General features: G+C 35.0%; 4 protein-coding genes across 4 annotated transcripts; all 4 read left to right on the top strand.

Moving 5' to 3' along the window:
• The first annotated feature begins 433 nt into the window (after positions 1-433).
• Positions 434-1,834, top strand: LOC119603486 (probable RNA 3'-terminal phosphate cyclase-like protein). Its single transcript, XM_037955526.1, has 2 exons — positions 434-1,504; positions 1,570-1,834. Exons 1-2 carry the CDS (start codon positions 538-540, stop codon positions 1,746-1,748), a joined length of 1,146 nt encoding a protein of 381 aa, XP_037811454.1. The 5' UTR covers positions 434-537; the 3' UTR covers positions 1,749-1,834.
• A 4,489-nt stretch (positions 1,835-6,323) lies between these two features.
• Positions 6,324-7,862, top strand: LOC119603482 (vitellogenin-1-like). Its single transcript, XM_037955519.1, has 2 exons — positions 6,324-6,592; positions 6,659-7,862. Exons 1-2 carry the CDS (start codon positions 6,370-6,372, stop codon positions 7,723-7,725), a joined length of 1,290 nt encoding a protein of 429 aa, XP_037811447.1. The 5' UTR covers positions 6,324-6,369; the 3' UTR covers positions 7,726-7,862.
• A 2,189-nt stretch (positions 7,863-10,051) lies between these two features.
• LOC119603484 (vitellogenin-1-like) lies at positions 10,052-11,467 on the top strand. Its single transcript, XM_037955523.1, has 3 exons — positions 10,052-10,269; positions 10,331-10,701; positions 10,772-11,467. Exons 1-3 carry the CDS (start codon positions 10,062-10,064, stop codon positions 11,465-11,467), a joined length of 1,275 nt encoding a protein of 424 aa, XP_037811451.1. The 5' UTR covers positions 10,052-10,061.
• A 3,106-nt stretch (positions 11,468-14,573) lies between these two features.
• On the top strand, positions 14,574-16,070 carry LOC119603487 (vitellogenin-1-like). Its single transcript, XM_037955527.1, has 3 exons — positions 14,574-14,784; positions 14,845-15,215; positions 15,288-16,070. Exons 1-3 carry the CDS (start codon positions 14,577-14,579, stop codon positions 15,981-15,983), a joined length of 1,275 nt encoding a protein of 424 aa, XP_037811455.1. The 5' UTR covers positions 14,574-14,576; the 3' UTR covers positions 15,984-16,070.
• The last annotated feature ends 3,337 nt before the right edge of the window (positions 16,071-19,407 follow it).

The following is a 19,407-nucleotide window of genomic DNA, read 5'->3' as shown; positions in this document are numbered from 1 at the left end:
TCTATCTATCTATTTCTATCTATCTATCTATCTATCTTATCTATCTATCTATCTATCTATCTATCTATCTATCTATCTATCTATCTATCTATCTATCTATCTATCTATCTATCTATCTATCTATCTATCTATCTATCTATCTATCTATCTATCTATCTATCTATCTATCTATCTATCTATCTATCTATCTATCTATCTATCTATCTATCTTGCGTCTTTAAATGATTTTTTGTATTTCAATTTTATTTTATAACAGTTCATCCTTTTCTTACCTATAATTTCAAAATTAACGTTCAATTACTAAACACAATTTGCACCACAAACAAATACAACTCTGTCATATAAAAAAAAAAATAGAAAAGTGCTGCCAAGTTGTTAATAAAAACCCAGCAATGTTTACATTTTTCTCACTTTGACATTTCTCTTCACATTCTAAACATACTCAAATAAACACCAACACGTGCAAGTGGTAGAAAATTATTACAATTTAATTTTTAATTAAATTTTAACGAAAAAACTTACAAATTTAAAAATAAAATGCCTCCCATACAACAAGACGGCAATTGTTTAATCTATCGCGGTAGTAATTTCTTCAAACAACGTCTTATACTCTCGGTTTTAAGTGGTAAACCTGTGAAAATAACACAAATACGTTCAGAGGATGAAAAGCAACCTGGTCTAAGAGAATTTGAAATTGGTTTGATACGTCTGTTGGACAAGCTAACAAATGGCACAAAAATTGAATTGAATCCTGCCGGTACTTCCGTGATGTTTTCACCCGGTCTTTTGCATGGTGGACAAATACATCATGATTGTAGTTTACAGAAAAGTATTGGTTATTATTTAGATGTTTTAATTGCTTTGGGACCATTTTGTAAATTTCCCTTAAATGTTACTTTGAGAGGAGTGACAAATAGTAAAGATTCTCCTTCAGTGGATCATATGAAGGGAGCTGCCTTGTCGGTGTTAAAACGTTTTCTGGTAGTGGATGAAGGTTTAGAGCTTAAGGTATTGAAACGTGGTGTGGCTCCTTTGGGTGGTGGTGAGGTTCAATTCAAATGTCCTGTACGTAAAACTTTACGTTCTATACAATTTGTCGAACAGGGCATGGTAAAACGTATTAGAGGCACAGTTTATGCCTGTAAAGTTTCTCCGGCTATGGCCAATCGTACAGTGGAAACTGCTAAGGGTGTTATGTTGAAATTTTTACCCGATGTTTATATCTACACCGATCAAAACCGTGGCAAAATGTCGGGCAATTCACCCGGTTTCGGTATTTGTCTACATGCTGAGACCACCGATGGTGTAGTCTTTGCTGCTGAAGTCAATTCCCATACAAAAGATGAGGGCAAAGATCCTTCTATACCCGAGGATATGGGCAAAGAAGCAGCCTTACGTTTATTAGATGAAATATATCGTGGTGGTTGTGTGGACTCAGCTTATCAATGGCTGGTGGCTTTGTTTATGACTTTGGGCCAGAAAAATGTTTCGAAATTTATGACGGGTAAGTGTGAATTAAGAAATTTATTTATTAAAATTATAATTTGTTCTAAAATATGTATTTTACAGGTCCTTTGTCTTCCTATACGGTGTACTTTTTACAACATTTACGTGATTTCTTTTCCATTACTTTTAAATTGGAAAATCCCGAAGTGGATGATGATGAAGATGCAGTAGCTGGTGCTCAAAAGGTTTTGCTGACTTGTGTGGGCATTGGTTATACAAATATTAGTAAAAAAGTTATTTAATTTGTATTTTATTTTGATTTCACAATTTAGCTGTAGTTTTATTTAGGAATTCTTTTATAAATAAATTTAAATGAACACAAATTAAAGAAAATTGAGTTTGGAGTTTAAGACTCTGCAGAAAGTTGTCTATGTTTTAAAAGCTTTCTATATAAAATAAACCTCATTAAACACTTTTCTAGAAAAATTACAGTTTTCCTCAAAAAGTAACGAGTTTTCTATAGAAATTTCTCTTTTTAGATGATTGATTCCATATCACTCTGAGATCATGTCTCAATTTAAGTTAAATTTTGGAAATTATTTAAACTATTGCTTATTTTTCCCTATAAATGTATTTTTAAATTTTAGAACTTTTGTTTAGTCTTTTTACTATTTACAAAATTTTTGTATTTTCTCAGATTAGTAATATTTTAAAATGTTTGTTATTAAATTCAAACATTTTCGAAAGTCTACTGCATTAATTTATTTAAATAATTCTCATTGTCTGTTTTGTTTTAGTTTGAATATTTATGAATGTAAATAATAAATTCTAATTATTTATTTTTATAAACTGACCTGTGCATACATAAGTAGATTTTTTTATATTTTCCCTTCAATGCCCTTGAATAAGTTGTTTACAATTTGTTGATTGAAACAAATACAAAATTATCTAAATCGATTTCAAACAGATGCTATTCTAATGTTATAAATTGCTGATTTTTGTTAAATTACATTTATTAAATAATTTTAAAAAAATTCCTGCAATACAAATATAAACTTTTAAACTCTTATTAGGTGGACTAAACATTTTCTATAGTCTGGACAAATTATCGATTTGCAACAATTAAGTTCCAATAAAATCATTCCAACTGAAACTATATATTCTACTATTTACTTGATTTTACCTTAAAGGCTGTTGCACTCTACAACTGCGGATATTAAAATCTCAATTTACATTATTCGACTTATTGGATTAATTTTTGGTAATTATGAAATCATATTAAATTTCAAATAAATAAAAAAATATACATAAAATTATTCGAAAAGTAGAATAAATTAAACAAAAAACACTAATTTATGAAATAAAACAAACGTATCAATTGAAAAATATTCCCACCAATTAGTTTACCTCTTACAATTGTCCAGTCAGCAGTACTATATGCAAAAAAATACAACATTAAAATATAAATAATCAGCAACTAATTGTACTATCATCAAAACTTATACCCTACACTACTCAAGAGGGGAGAGTATTATGCGTTTTCAATGTCTATATAATTGGGTCAAGAATTTTTTGAGTTAATTTAACGATCTTGTATTTAAACTATAGTTTGTAAGGACAAAATTTTGATTTTGACCATTCTTCATAAAATAATGCTTGAAATTTGACACTAGATGTCATAAATTACCTAAGTATAGTTTACTGTTTATTATATAGTCTACTCTATAGACTATTATATAGTCAAGTCTCTAGTCTAGCCTATAGTCTGGTCTATATTCTACTATATAGACCTGTCTATAGTCTAGTCTATAGACTTGTCTATATTTTAGACTATAGTCTCGTCTATAGTTTAGCCTATAGACTAGACTGCGGACTATACTATAGACTAGACTATACAATAGACCTTATACAATAGATTAGAATATAGACTGGACTATAGACTACACTATAGACAGTATAGAATACACTACAGACTACACAATACACTAGAATATAGACTAAACAATAAACTTGTCTTTAAAGCAACTTTGTAGTCTAGTCTATAGCCCAGTCTATAGTCTAGTCTATAGTCTAGTCTATAGTCTAGTCTATAGTCTAGTCTATAGTCTAGTCTATAGTCCTAGTCTATAGTCTAGTCTATAGTCTAGTCTATAGTCTAGCTAGTCTAGCTATAGTCTAGTCTATAGTCTAGTCTATAGTCTAGTCTATAGTCTAGTCTATAGTCGTATCGATTCGGTCTATTATAGTCTAGTCCTATAGTCTAGTCTTAGTCTATCTATAGTCTAGTCTATAGTCTAGTCTATAGTCTAGTCTATAGTCTAGTCTATAGTCTAGTCTATAGTCTAGTCTATAGTCTAGTCTATAGTCTAGTCTATAGTCTAGTCTATAGTCGAGTCCTATAGTCTGGTCCTATAGTCTAGTCTATAGTCTAGTCTATAGTCTAGTCTATAGTCTAGTCTATAGGTCTAGGTCTATGTCTAGTCTATAGTCCTAGTCTATAGTCTAGTCTATAGTCTAGTCTATAGTCTAGTCTATAGTCGAGTCTATAGTCTAGTCTATAGTCCTAGTCATAGTCAGTCTATAGTCCTAGTCTATATCTAGTCTATGTCCTATCTATAGTCTAGTCTATAGTCTAGTCTATAGGTCTAGTCTATAGTCTAGTCCTATAGTCCTAGTCCTATAGTCTAGTCCTATAGTCTAGGTCCCCCCCTATAGTCTAGTCTATAGTCTAGTCTATGTCTAGTCTATAGTCTAGTCTATAGTCTAGTCTATAGTCTAGTCTATCGTCTAGTCTATAGTCTAGTCTATAGTCTAGTCTATAGTCTAGTCTATAGTCTAGTCTATAGTCTAGTCTATAGTCTAGTCTATAGTCTAGTCTATAGTCTAGTCTATAGTCTAGTCTAGTCTAGTCTAGTAGTCTAGTCTATAGTCTAGTCTATTCTAGTCTATAGTCTAGTCTATAGTCTAGTCTATAGTCTAGTCTATAGTCTAGTCTATAGTCTAGTCTATAGTCTAGTCTATAGTCTAGTCTATAGTCTAGTCTATAGTCTAGTCTATAGTCTAGTCTATAGTCTAGTCTATAGTCTAGTCTATAGTCTAGTCTATAGTCTAGTCTATAGTCTAGTCTATAGTCTAGTCTATAGTCTAGTCTATAGTCTAGTCTATAGTCTAGTCTATAGTCTAGTCTATAGTCTAGTCTATAGTCTAGTCTATAGTCTAGTCTATAGTCTAGTCTATAGTCTAGTCTATAGTCTAGTCTATAGTCTAGTCTATAGTCTAGTCTATAGTCTAGTCTATAGTCTAGTCTATAGTCTAGTCTATAGTCTAGTCTATAGTCTAGTCTATAGTCTAGTCTATAGTCTAGTCTAAGTCTAGTCTATAGTCTAGTCTATAGTCTAGTCTATAGTCTAGTCTATAGTCTAGTCTATAGTCTAGTCTATAGTCTAGTCTATAGTCTAGTCTATAGTCTAGTCTATAGTCTAGTCTATAGTCTAGTCTATAGTCTAGTCTATAGTCTAGTCTATAGTCTAGTCTATAGTCTAGTCTATAGTCTAGTCTATAGTCTAGTCTATAGTCTAGTCTATAGTCTAGTCTATAGTCTAGTCTATAGTCTAGTCTATAGTCTAGTCTATAGTCTAGTCTATAGTCTAGTCTATAGTCTAGTCTATAGTCTAGTCTATAGTCTAGTCTATAGTCTAGTCTATAGTCTAGTCTATAGTCTAGTCTATAGTCTAGTCTATAGTCTAGTCTAGTCTAGTCTAGTCTATAGTCTAGTCTATAGTCTAGTCTAGTCTAGTCTAGTCTAGTCTAGTCTAGTCTAGTCTAGTCTAGTCTAGTCTAGTCTAGTCTATAGTCCTAGTCTAGTCTATAGTCTAGTCTAGTCTAGTCTAGTCTAGTCTAGTCTAGCTATAGTCTAGTCTAGTCTATAGTCTAGTCTAGTCTATAGTCTAGTCTATAGTCTAGTCTAATGTCTAGTCTATAGTCTAGTCTATAGTCTAGTCTATAGTCTAGTCTATAGTCTAGTCTATAGTCTAGTCTATAGTCTAGTCTATAGTCTAGTCTATAGTCTAGTCTATAGTCTAGTCTATAGTCTAGTCTATAGTCTAGTCTATAGTCTAGTCTATAGTCTAATCTATAGTCTAGTCTATAGTCTAGTCTATAGTCTAGTCTATAGTCTAGTCTATAGTCTAGTCTATAGTCTAGTCTATAGTCTAGTCTATAGTCTAGTCTATAGTCTAGTCTATAGTCTAGTCTATAGTCTAGTCTATAGTCTAGTCTATAGTCTAGTCTATAGTCTAGTCTAGACTATAGAATAGACTACAGACTATACTATGGACAAGACTATAGATTATACAATATACTAGGCTATAGACCTGTGACCCAAATCTTCATCAATTCTGTCAGACATGCTTTCTAGAAGTTTCCTATTTAAAATCAGCTTTAAGTTAATGCTAATCTGTAGAAAAGGCATTTTGGTACGTTTTCGTTCTATGAATGGTACTTTTTGGTTTTTATGCACACACACGCCACCCTGATTGATCAAAAACCTATAAAAGGGACTTTCTGGTACTTTTCGTTTTACAATTGGTATTTTTTGGTTTTTTGTAATAAAATTTGACACATCATGTTGAAGGGTACATAAGATTCGGCACAGCCGTATGTTGAACTCTTACTTGTTTTTCAATATTTTTGTTGTAATTATATTAAAACATATTGATTTTTTTGTGTAAATTAAAATTTAATAAATCAGCAGAAAATTAAGTACATATTTTGAAAATCAATAGAAATATGAAAGCAACCGCAAATTGTATTACAACAAATCGGTTAAGCAGTATAAATAGCTAGAACTGATAATGAATCAAGCACAGTTCAAAGTTTAGAGTAAACGCGACAAGTTTTAAGGAGCAATCAGGACAAGGAAGAATGAATTCTTTGAGTGTATTATGTGCAGTGGCCTTTTTAGGGGCTACTGCTTATGGCTTGCCTCCAACAGAGATGCGTTCGAATATTGTGAATAGCAGTTTGAAACCTTCACAATGGTTGACTACCAGCGAATTGGAAGATATTCCTGCTTTAGATGAGGTTTCACTGGAGAAATTGGAACAAATGCCACTTGAAAAAGGAGCTACATTAATGCAGAAATTGTGTAAGTGTTTATTGTCTAATTAAAGCTATAGCAAAAAGTTGTTAAAATTCTTTTTTTTAACTCTAGATCATATTTCCCAAATCAACTATCAATTGGCTCCTAGTTTTGTACCCAGTCCCTCTAATATTCCCGTTTATATTGTCAAAAGTAATGGCAAAAAGGAATTAGCCAATTTGAATAACTTTGTCGAAGTGGCCAAACAGGACACAAGTTTTGGCGATGAAGAAGTTACCGTTATTATTACTGGTCTACCCTCAACCACTGATACTGTCAAGAAGGCCAATCGTAAGCTGATCGAGGCTTATATTGAGCGTTACAATCGTAAACAACAGAAACCCGAAAACACCAAATATTCTGCTGAACAAACCGGCCCTCGTACTTCCAGCGAAGAGACCTCTTCGGAATGGCAGAACCAAAAGTCAACCAGTGGAAATTTAATTGTTATCGATTTGGGTCAGACTCTCAGTAATGTTCAACGTTTGGCCATGTTGAATGTAGATGAAACAGGTGCTATGATTGGCAAAGCTTTGGTCCAGCTAACCAATGACTGTGATGTGCCTCAGGAAATTATCCATGTTGTAGCTCAAGGTGTTGCTGCTCATGTTGCTGGTGCTGCTGGAGATGAATATACCCGCTTGACTGGCCATCAATTGCGTCGTATTACCGCTTTGGATCCCTCCAAAATTTTGGCCAAAGACCCTAAAGTTTTAACCGGTTTGGCCCGTGGCGATGCTGAATTTGTTGATGCTATCCACACTTCCACCTATGGTATGGGTACCTTGACTCGTGTCGGCGATATTGATTTCTTCCCTAATGGTCCTAGTGTTGCTGTTCCCGGTGCTGATAATGTTGTTGAAGCTACCATGCGTGCTACCCGTTATTTTGCTGAAACTGTACGCCCTGGTAATGAACGCAACTTCCCCGCTGTCGAAGCCAATTCCATGAAACAATATAAGAACAATAATGGTTTCGGTAAACGTGCCTTTATGGGTATTGCTACCGATTTCGATCTCAGAGGTGATTATATTTTACAAGTCAACGATAAGAGTCCTTTCGGTATGAGAGCTCCTGCCCAAAAACAAATCACCTATCATGGTGTCCATGATGCCTGGCGTCAGGGTAGAGATGAATAAAAAGTATTTGTAATGTGATCAGCATTAGTGGACATTGTATTGCTTGGAATAATAGACATGAACTGTGAACTAATGCATCTATGGTATTTCAAAATTTTGTAGTAGTACTTAGTTAAAATAAAGCACTTTTTTCTAAAGCGGAAATTTTTTTATTGATTTTGTTTTTTTATGGATTTTTTAAATTGTTCTGAACCCTTCAGATTCTCGAGAAGTAATTTGTACAACTAAATTTTGCGACCCCATACATATGTATATATACATATTAAGATTTCCCGTTAACCACTTTTTTGTAGGAATAGCTCTCAAACTACGTGTATTATTGTACTAAATACGAGAAAAATAAAAAATATCAGTCAGATTCCTACCAGCGATTGATAATCGTGATCTCAGTGAAATATGTTAAAAAAAAATTTGTCGCCAATCTTTTCGAAATGGTTCTTAAATATTCGGTATTTTTAAGCTTATCACGAGAAAAATAATTAAAATTTTTGTTGGAGTATTTCTGGTCCGCAAAACGAGTGATTTCAGAACTTTAAGAAACTACAATTAAATTAGATTTTTCAAATAAAAAAGATTTTTAAGGAAAATATCTAGTAAAGATCACTAGATTTCTTCGATATTTTTTTAATAATACGTTGTTCTAATTGAAAAGTATAAACACAACTGTTCAGTTGCAATGATCTCTTCCTATACAGTAGCTAGTTTTAAAAATTTCCAAATCAGCATTTTTTATGCCTACCCCTCTCCCTTTTTAATGGTAGGTATAAAAATTTGATTTGTTATTCCATTTGCAACACTTCGAAATATTGATCGTAGACCCTCAAATAATGATCTAGTTATGCCTTTGCTCCCGAATTTAAATATGTTAGTTTAGTTTAAAAGGGTTGTATAATAAGGTATGGAGACCCAAATGGTCGTTTGTGTTTCCCTTTACAAAAGTATGAAGAACAAGAAAAATAGAAAGGAGACAGAAGCAGAAAAGAGTGAGAGAAAGTGAGAAGAGGATTACAGACAGAAAGTGGACATGGCAGGGAATCATCCTTGTCCATGTATCTAAATAACCAAGATATTCCCCTGATGAAACGTACTATGTCGCCTAAGCCACATCCTGCTAAATTTTTCAGTTCATCGTGAAATCTTCTACCAAGCCATTTCAGTCTCCGACTCTGTACTCTAAGACAGCTGCATAAGATATGACCTACTGTTTCCAATTGCTCTTTGTCCTCACACACACTACAAAAAACCTGCGTGTTACCAACCATATTACCCCTAAAGGCCCCAAATGCGCAGTGACCAGTTATTAACCCTATATACTCTTCTTATTCATTCCTAATAGTATTCTGGATGCTTTTGGATTTAATTTAGGCAATATTGCCTTAGAAACCCTTCAATCTAGCCTACTGTGCCAGAATCGGTTATTACATATAGTAAGTAAGGGTTTTACAGAACTATCCCTACTACTAAGGTCAAGCTCCGAATCCTGTCTGGACAACTTATTTGCGATCTCGTTTCTCTGAATGTTACAATGTTCCGGTACTCAACACAGCCTCACTATGTATAACCTAACTAATGATTCCAGGTCCCTTCTGCATCTAGTTACCAAACAAGAATGTGACATGTGACTTTGTAAAACTTTAAGAGCTGCCATACATCTATATAAATCGTTACTTTCGACTCCCTAGTAATGTGTGTCTTAATGATCGCCAAGATCCCCGCCTAGAAGACGCTACATTCACCCGAATGTCTATAGGACACTCCTATGTTGTTATCAACCAGAGAAACTTCGGTCCACCGTACCAGATTCCATCTTGGATCCATCAGTAAAAACTGCACATCCCTCAAACAGTTCTAAGTATGTTAAAGAATGTTAGAGTTCAAACGAAATTAAGTAGAGGTCGAATATTCTTTATTAACAAAGTATTTTCTTGTATAAAGATAAGAACCTTAATGCTTCTGAACTATAAATCTGAATTGCAGTTTAATTCATTACATTTCAGACAAGTTGACTGAACTTTCATAATGTATTCTAAATTTGTTCTATTTAAAATAATTGTAACTAATCGATTTCTTATCATTACACTTGCTAAAAACAAACTATTTCTTAAAGTCATTGACCACTTACATAATAATTAATTTAAATAATCAGTTTTTTTTATAGATTTTCTTTAGAAAATTATAAAAAAAATAATATTTAAAAATAAAGTTTTTCATAATTTAAGCAAATTTGAGGCTAAATAAATCAATTTACCAAACTATAAAAACCTGTATATGAATCAACAAACAACACAGTTCAGTTTTGACTTTCGATTAACGGCATCGTCTGAAAACTAGCAAGAATGAGTCCCTCGAAGATTTTCTATGTGTTTGCTGTAATATTAGCAGCAAGTTCTGCTCGAGGAACTCTATCTGTACTCAACAAGTTGAGACCTTCGCAATGGCTGCCCTCAGCACATCTGGAGGTAATACCCTCGATCGAAGAAATCTCTCTACAAAAGTTGGAAAATATGGCAGTGGAAAAGGGTGCTGAATTAGTGGAAAAGATTTGTAAGTTAAATAATTGTTTTCAAATAACAATACCGTAATTATATAATACTTTATTCCCAAGATCATTTGTCACAAATTAATCATGCTTTGAAGCCCAACTTTGTGCCCAGTCCCAGCAATGTTCCCTGCTATATTGTTAAGCCAAGTGGTCGTAAAGTATCCACCTCTTTGGACAAATTGGCTTCAACTTGCAAACAACAACCCAACTTTGGTGATGAAGAAGTAACTATTTTCATAACCGGTTTACCCGCCACTACTGAATCCGTTAAGAAGGCCAATCGTATGTTGATCAATGCTTATCTCCAACGTTACAATACCAAGAAACAACAACCTCAAAAGTTCGATTATTCCGGCGAGAAAATGTCACGCACTTCCAGCGAAGAAGACTCTAGTGAATGGCAAAAACAACAGTCCTCCTCAGGCGATCTTGTGGTAAGTTAATGAAAGTTATTTCTTAAATATTTCCTAGAGCGGTTAAAAACATTACTTTTTCTCTCTATAGATTATTGATTTAGGTGCTAAATTGAATAGCTTCACACGTTTTGCTTTGTTGGATGTTGAGGAGACTGGCGCCATGATTGCCTCCGCTATTATTGATATGACCGAGAAATGTAATGTTGCCGATGAAACTGTCCATCTTGTTGCTCAAGGTATTGCTGCTCATGTTGCTGGTGCCGCTGGTAATGAATATACCCGTCAAACTGGTCGTCAATTGAGACGTATCACTGCCTTGGATCCTTCCAAAGTTTTGGCCAAGGATCCTCACACTTTGACTGGTTTGTCGCGTGGTGATGCTGAATTTGTTGATGCCATCCATACCAATGTCTATGGCATGGGTACCATCCAACGTGTTGGTGATGTTGATTTCTATCCCAATGGTCCTGCTCAAACTGTTCCTGGTGCTAAGAGTATTGTTGAAGCTAGTATGCGTGCTACCCGTTATTTCGCTGAATCTGTCCGTCCAGGCAATGAACGCAACTTCCCCGCCGTTGCTGCCAATTCATTGAAACAATACAAGAATAATGATGGTTTTGGCAAGCGTGTTTATATGGGCATTGATTGTGATTACGATGTTGAGGGCGATTATATGTTGGAAGTGAATTCCAAGAGCCCATTCGGTAAGAAAGCTCCAGCTCAAAAACAAAACACTTATCATGGTGTTCACAAGGCCTGGAAGAATTTCCGTGATAACGAATAAGTGTGTCGAATGATTTAATGTTACTACTGCCTACGATAATTAATTATGTTATAGATGAGGTGATGAAATAAATGTTGTGCAATTCTTTTAAAAAGATTTAATGAATTTTATTTAATAATGGTATTTTTTGGTTTCTACAAATTTAAATGAATTTTTTTTAATACATTAAATATCGTGATAAAATATCATGAATTCCGAGCTACTGGCGATCTTTTTCTGACTCTAATTCTCACAATTCGATTGGATTAATTGTGGATTGTACTTTCGTAGTTCATTACCGTGGAAAGCCAGTTGGGGAAACCTAAACTGGTGGACTGCAAACAGCCTGCTATCCAACCTTCTGGTGATAGCACGGCTAAACGCAGCGAGGAAATCTTGTCCGTAGTGGCAAGCACCTCATTAGCTGCACAAGCCTTAGCTGGTACGCCAGCAAACACCCCTGCCTCGGGCACTGCGGACCAAGCAGTGACCCCCGCGACCGCGGCTTCTGGACAGGTTGGATCGTCGAACTCGATGTCGGGTCCAACTAATGCTCCCTCAACCGCCCACACGGTTAACGAAAACCCCCTAGTCGCAAAGATCCATCTAGGAAGGTTTTTGTTCAAAGGCGTGCCGCTTTGCGTTTAGTCGAGTGACTTGGAGTTAAGTCGGTCGATGCGCTTACCACGGACGAAAAATCGTCCCTAGATTGGGCTAAAGCCCTACTGGCTCAGCCGGAGTGTTCTGACCCTCCTACAACCTCAGATGCAGCGGACCAAGCTACATCTGCAGGGCCTAAACGGCAGCGATCGGAGGAAGAACATGCTCTCCAGGCAGTCCCACAGCCGAAGACTAAACGTCAGAAGCAGTTCGAGACTCGTATAGTCAATAGACCCTACAGCGAAGTTGCTAAAAACCCGCTAGTTAGGGTTATTGTTGACAAGAGTGTCAACGACGGAGCTATCTCCCAGGACAAATGGTTGATAATTCGTCAAAAAATGCTGGAGGTGTATTGGAAAATTCTCAAAGAGAATCCCGGTCCATCTCCGCAGAATGATGATGCTGGCTGGTACCAAGGCCACATCAAACTGCTGGCGTGCACGAACGAGCGCTCAGCAAACCTGCATAAGTTGGCGGTTACGTCTATAGAGGAAGTGTGGCCCGGCGCGAAACTTGACGTGATCCCGGTTAGTGAGATACCTCGCAGACCGAGATCAATCACGGTTATTCCGGCGGAACCACATGAACCAGAGGCGATTTTGACGTACCTTCAGAGTGGAAATCCTGACCTACCTACCCACAATTGGAAGGTAGTCAAGGTCACCGAACCTGAGAAAGGTTATTCTATGGACCAGTCTATTGTCCAGTTTATTACGTAGTATTCTGAGAAGTCTATTAAACTAGTCTATGAACTAGTCTATTGACTAGTCTATGGACTATTATATTTCCTAATCTATTGACTAGTCTATCAACTAGTCTATTGACAACTGAATTTTTTATGAAGTAGTCCAATGTCTAGTCTAAAGACTAAGGTATGGATTAGTCTATTGACTTATCGATGTACTAGTCTATTACTAGTTTGTGGGCTAGTCTATGGACTAGTCTATTGACCAGTCTACCAGTTTTTTGGACTAGCCTATTGTCTAGTATCTTGACATGTCTACAGACTATTCTATGGACTAGCCTATAGGTTATTCTATGGACTGGTCTATGAACTAGTCTATTGACTAGTATATAGATTAGTCACTGATTAGTATTTAGACTAGTCTATTGTTATATTTGCTAATTCATAGTGTCTGAATTTTTTTATGGACTAGTCTATAAACTAGTCTATTGGCTTGACTATAGACTTTTCTACGAATTAGTCTCTGAACAAGTGTAAACATATCGTTTTCCAGATCGATCTTTAATTGGTTACAGCTCCCATATATGGAATATAGGTTCTTCATAAATAAAATATTCTGTAAATTTCCGGATCGGTTCATAATTGGTAATAGCTTCGCTATGAGAGATAAAATTCGACTAGAACATGTTTTGTATAAAAAATATGGAAAACATTTTGGCATTCAAGAGCCAATTCCGAAAATCATTCTGAGAATTTTTTTCTGACGAGGAATTCATTCTTTATAATTCAGAATATTAAAACGAAACTGTTGTTAGGTTAGGTTGATAGGAGGATGTATAGTATATCGAAGAAATACACCTAGGCCACTATCGGGCCTGTTGTGCGCTCCTTATCATGAAAGAAAAAATTTGTTCACTGAGTACATTATTTTTTAGTGTTCAGAAACTCAGTTTCCTGGACGTAATTCATAAGAATTTTCCAATCAGTGTTAGTCAGGAATGTTATTTCCGGAATAACATCACTCCCAAGATCTTTGTATCTAACTTCGACGAATGCTTGACAGTGGCAAAGAAAGTGCTCTAGAATTTCACTGTCCTCTCCACATGCTCTACATTCGTCTGAATCCGCACGGCCAATTTTGTATAGATGTGCTCGTTATCCTGTGTGTCCACTCAGAATACGTACCATCATACTAACCTCAGACTTGCTCTTTTTGAGGAGATTTCTCGTCTTGTTCTCATCAGGGTCAGCCCATAGGATCTTTGTGGTTCTACCCACCGTTTCATTATTCCATTGTTGTTAATTAATGATTAAAGGGTCAAAAAACGTTAGTGTCTTAAAACTAAACTTTGCAAATTTTTCCAAAATAAAAATAGAATTCATTCTGGGCAAATTTTAACTAAATATGGCAAAGTTTCTACAGATTATTAAAACAGATAAGAACTTTAAGACTGTAAATTGCAGTTTTCAGACAAGTTGATCAAACTCATAGAGCTTTTCATGTATTCTAAATGTTTTTCATTTAGAATAATTGCAAGTAATCGATTTCTTATCATTACACTTGCTAAATAATTATTACCAAAAGTCATTGACCACTTACAGATAATTAATTTCAAAATAATTAGAAATTATAAAAAATGCAAAAACTAATTTTTTTCATGATTTAAGCATATTAGATGCAAAATAATGCAGCTTTTCCAACTATATAAACCTCTAGATGAATCAACAGACCACACAGTTCAGTTTTGATTTTGGATTAACGGCATCGTCTGAAAATTAGCAAGAATGAGTCCTTCGAAGATTTTCTATGTGGTTGCTGTATTATTAGCAGTAGGTTCCGCTCATGGATCGCTGTCTGTACTCAACAAGTTGAGACCTTCACAATGGCTACCCTCAGCTCATCTGGAGGGAATACCCTCGATCGAAGAAATATCTCTACAAAAGTTGGAAAATATGGCAGTGGAAAAGGGTGCTGAATTAGTGGAAAAGATTTGTATGTCAAATAAATTTTTCTAAAAAGCAAATACTTATTATGTTATTTATTATTCCCTAGATCATTTGTCACAAATCAATCACGCTTTGAAGCCCAGTTTTGTGCCCAGCCCCAGCAATGTTCCCTGTTATATTGTTAAGCCAAGTGGTCGTAAAGTATCCACCTCTTTGGATAAATTGGCTTCAACCTGTAAACAACAACCCAACTTTGGTGATGAAGAAGTAACTATTTTCATTACCGGTTTACCCGCCACTACTGAATCCGTCAAGAAGGCCAATCGTATGTTGATCAATGCTTTTCTCCAACGTTATAATACCAAGAAACAACAACCTCAAAAGTTCGATTATTCCGGCGAGAAAATGTCACGCACTTCCAGTGAAGAAGACTCCAGTGAATGGCAAAAACAACAGTCCTCCTCAGGCGATCTTGTGGTAAGTTAATGAAAGCTTAATTTTATATATTTCCTAGATCTGTTGTAAAACATCCTTTTTTTCTCTCTATAGATTATTGATTTAGGTGCTAAATTGAATAGCTTCACTCGTTTTGCTTTGTTGGATGTTGAAGAAACTGGCGCCATGGTTGCTTCCGCTATTATTGATATGACTGAAAAATGTGATGTTGCCGATGAAACCGTCCATCTTGTTGCTCAAGGTATTGCTGCTCATGTTGCTGGTGCCGCTGGTAATGAATATACCCGTCAAACTGGTCGTCAATTGAGACGTATCACTGCCTTGGATCCTTCCAAAGTTTTGGCCAAGAATCCTCATACTTTGACTGGTTTGTCGCGTGGTGATGCTGAATTTGTTGATGCCATCCATACCAATGTCTATGGCATGGGTACCATCCAACGTGTTGGTGATGTTGATTTCTATCCTAATGGTCCTGCTCAAACTGTTCCTGGTGCTAAGAGCATCGTTGAAGCTAGTATGCGTGCTACCCGTTATTTCGCTGAATCTGTCCGTCCAGGCAATGAACGCAACTTCCCCGCCGTTGCTGCCAATTCATTGAAACAATACAAGAACAATGATGGTTTTGGCAAGCGTGTTTATATGGGCATTGATTGTGATTACGATGTTGAGGGCGATTATATGTTGGAAGTGAATTCCAAGAGCCCATTCGGTAAGAAAGCTCCTGCTCAAAAACAAAACACTTATCATGGTGTTCACAAGGCCTGGAAGAATTTCCGTGATAACGAATAAATCTGTTGAAGGATTTAATAATAATGCCCCTATTACGAGAGATATTAATTGATTTAAGCGATTTTGTGTTTGTTTGTAGTATTTAGTTATTCCCAACGATAATTTTATAGTTGTGGTAATCTAATAAATGTTTTGCAATTCTTTTAAAAAGATTTAATGGATTTTATTTTATAATACACACATACACATGTATCTATGCGTGTTTGTGTTCAGGATTAGATAGTGACATATCGGATATTATTCCTATATGATCAAAACTCAAATTTAAAAGCTGTTGTTATTATTCCATATTGAGAGTTGCAGTTCAGTTTCTAACGGATTATATCAATGGTGTAAATGTAGACGGTAAGAATATCCTGTGGAGCTTTTTGCGATATCCTTACTAACATCTCACTGAAATGAAGAATATTCCCAAGATCCTATCCACTGATAAATACAAAATTTATACTCTAGATTATTTAATTAATACAAATAGAACATGGATAAGTACAGGAGTATAGTCAGAATATTGAGAGATTTTCAATGAATACTTTGGAGATAAATAGGGTCAAGAAATAGTTTAAATTTCGAAGCGGTAGGGGCGACATATTAATAAATAGGATATTTGCATACCCACCATCAAGAAAGAAGTGGGTATATTGTTTTTATTATTCCGTTTGTAACCACATCGAAATATTGGTCGTAGACCCATAAAAGTATGTATATTCCGGGTATTTATTAAATTATATAAGACAATCTAGCCCGTCCGCATGTCTGTTGTAGACACGATAGAGCCTATACAAGAGAAGATAGAAAGCTGTGTTTGGGCAATATAGGTCCACGTGTTCCCATAGAGCAACCACACAAGTTCCCTCTAGAATACATCTTAAACAGTAATATATATAATAATTATGCAGAAATTGTGATGAAGTTTTGTAAAAGTTAGTTTTGTGTAGCCTGTTATTATTTTGAAAAGTATAGCGGATATAGGTTCATAATTGGACCTACACCCCATAGAAAGTACCCATTTCTCATTGCGAACTTTTTAAAATTTACGAGTAGAACGTTTAAAAAACTCGATACTCAAATAAGTTCAGATAACCAAAAATTTCTCTAAAATTTCTCAAATAAAGTCCTCTCAGAAAATGACACTCATTACTGGCTTGAAAATACTAGTACAGCCACAAAATTCAACACTAACAAATATACGAATATAGATCTTCTTATCGAATTTCATGTGAATTGGTCTCTACTGACCTTACCGCACACTTAAGGTCCCTTTCAGAAATGACTTAAACATTGATAACTAACTTTAAAGTGGTAGTATATCAATAAAATGTATATTTATAATATGCTCGAGTTTTATACCAAGAGAAAACACTCTGCAAAATTATATAACGGTCGGTTCATTATTCACTGTACCTCCCCTATCAGGTCCCCTTCAGTGACAACGAAATTGTCACTATTAATTTCTACAAGGAATGGCTTATAAATGGCCCTAATCCTTATATGTATAAGGTCAACTTTGACTTTCAAATGTGGTGTAATGATAAAATTTTGCACATAAAAGATTTTAGAAGAAGGTTTATATGGGGCCCGATGTATGTATATAGGCTAGACTATAGACTAGACTAGACTATAGACTAGACTATAGGCTAGACTATAGACTAGACTATAGACTAGACTATAGACTAGACTATAGACTAGACTATAGAAGAGACTATAGACTAGACTATAGGCTAGACTATAGGCTAGACTATAGGCTAGACTATAGGCTAGACTATAGGCTAGACTATAGACTAGACTATAGACTAGACTATAGAATAGACTATAGACTAGACTATAGACTAGACTATAGACTAGACTATAGACTAGACTATAGACTAGACTATAGACTAGACTATAGACTAGACTATAGACTAGACTATAGACTAGACTATAGACTAGACTATAGACTAGACTATAGACTAGACTATAGACTAGACTATAGACTAGACTATAGACTAGACTATAGACTAGACTATAGATTAGACTATAGACTAGACTATAGACTAGACTATAGACTACACTATAGACTAGACTATAGACTAGACTATAGACTAGACTATAGACTAGACTATAGACTAGACTATAGACTAGACTATAGACTAGACTATAGACTAGACTATAGACTAGACTATAGACTAGACTATAGACTAGACTATAGACTAGACTATAGACTAGACTATAGACTAATGACTAGACTATAGACTAGACTATAGACTAGACTATAGACTAGATATAGACTAGACTATAGACTAGACTATAGACTAGACTATAGACTAGACTATAGACTAGACTATAGACTAGACTATAGACTAGACTATAGACTAGACTATAGACTAGACTATAGACTAGACTATAGACTAGACTATAGACTAGACTATAGACTAGACTATAGACTAGACTATAGACTAGACATAGACTAGACTATAGACTAGACTATAGACTAGACTATAGACTAGACTATAGACTAGACTATAGACTAGACTATAGACTAGACTATAGACTAGACTATAGACTAGACTATAGACTAGACTATAGACTAGACTATAGACTAGACTATAGACTAGACTATAGACTAGACTATAGACTATAGACAGACTATAGACTAGACGATAGACTAGACTATAGACTAGACTATAGACTAGACTATAGACTAGACTATAGACTAGACTATAGACTAGACTATAGACTAGACTATAGACTAGACTATAGACTAGACTATAGACTAGACTATAGACTAGACTATAGACTATACTATAGACTAGACTATAGACTAGACTTAGACTAGACTATAGACTAGACTATAGACTAGACTATAGACTAGACTATAGACTAGACGATAGACTAGACTATAGACTAGACTATAGACTAGACTATAGACTAGACCTATAGACTAGACTATAGACTAGACTATAGACTAGACTATAGACTAGACTATAGACTAGACTATAGACTAGACTATAGACTAGACTATAGACTAGACTATAGACTAGACTATAGACTAGACTATAGACTAGACTATAGACTAGACTATAGACTAGACTATAGACTAGACTAGACTAGACTATAGACTAGACTATAGACTAGACTATAGACTAGACTATAGACTAGACTATAGACTAGACTATAGACTAGACTATAGACTAGACTATAGACTAGACTATAGACTAGACTATAGACTAGACTATAGACTAGACTATAGACTAGACTATAGACTAGACTATAGACTAGACTATAGACTAGACTATAGACTAGACTATAGACTAGACTATAGACTAGACTATAGACTAGACTATAGACTAGACTATAGACTAGACTATAGACTAGACTATAGACTAGACTATAGACTAGACTATAGACTAGACTATAGACTAGACTACTAGACTAGACTATAGACTAG

The sequence above is a fragment of the Lucilia sericata genome, unplaced genomic scaffold (assembly GCF_015586225.1).
Source record: "Lucilia sericata isolate MDLA Ls3-8-SP2 unplaced genomic scaffold, ASM1558622v1 Contig000309F_arrow, whole genome shotgun sequence".
NCBI classification, from domain to species: Eukaryota; Metazoa; Arthropoda; class Insecta; order Diptera; family Calliphoridae; genus Lucilia; species Lucilia sericata.
Note: the sequence above shows the minus strand (reverse complement) of the source record. Positions and strands in the feature narration are given on the sequence as shown.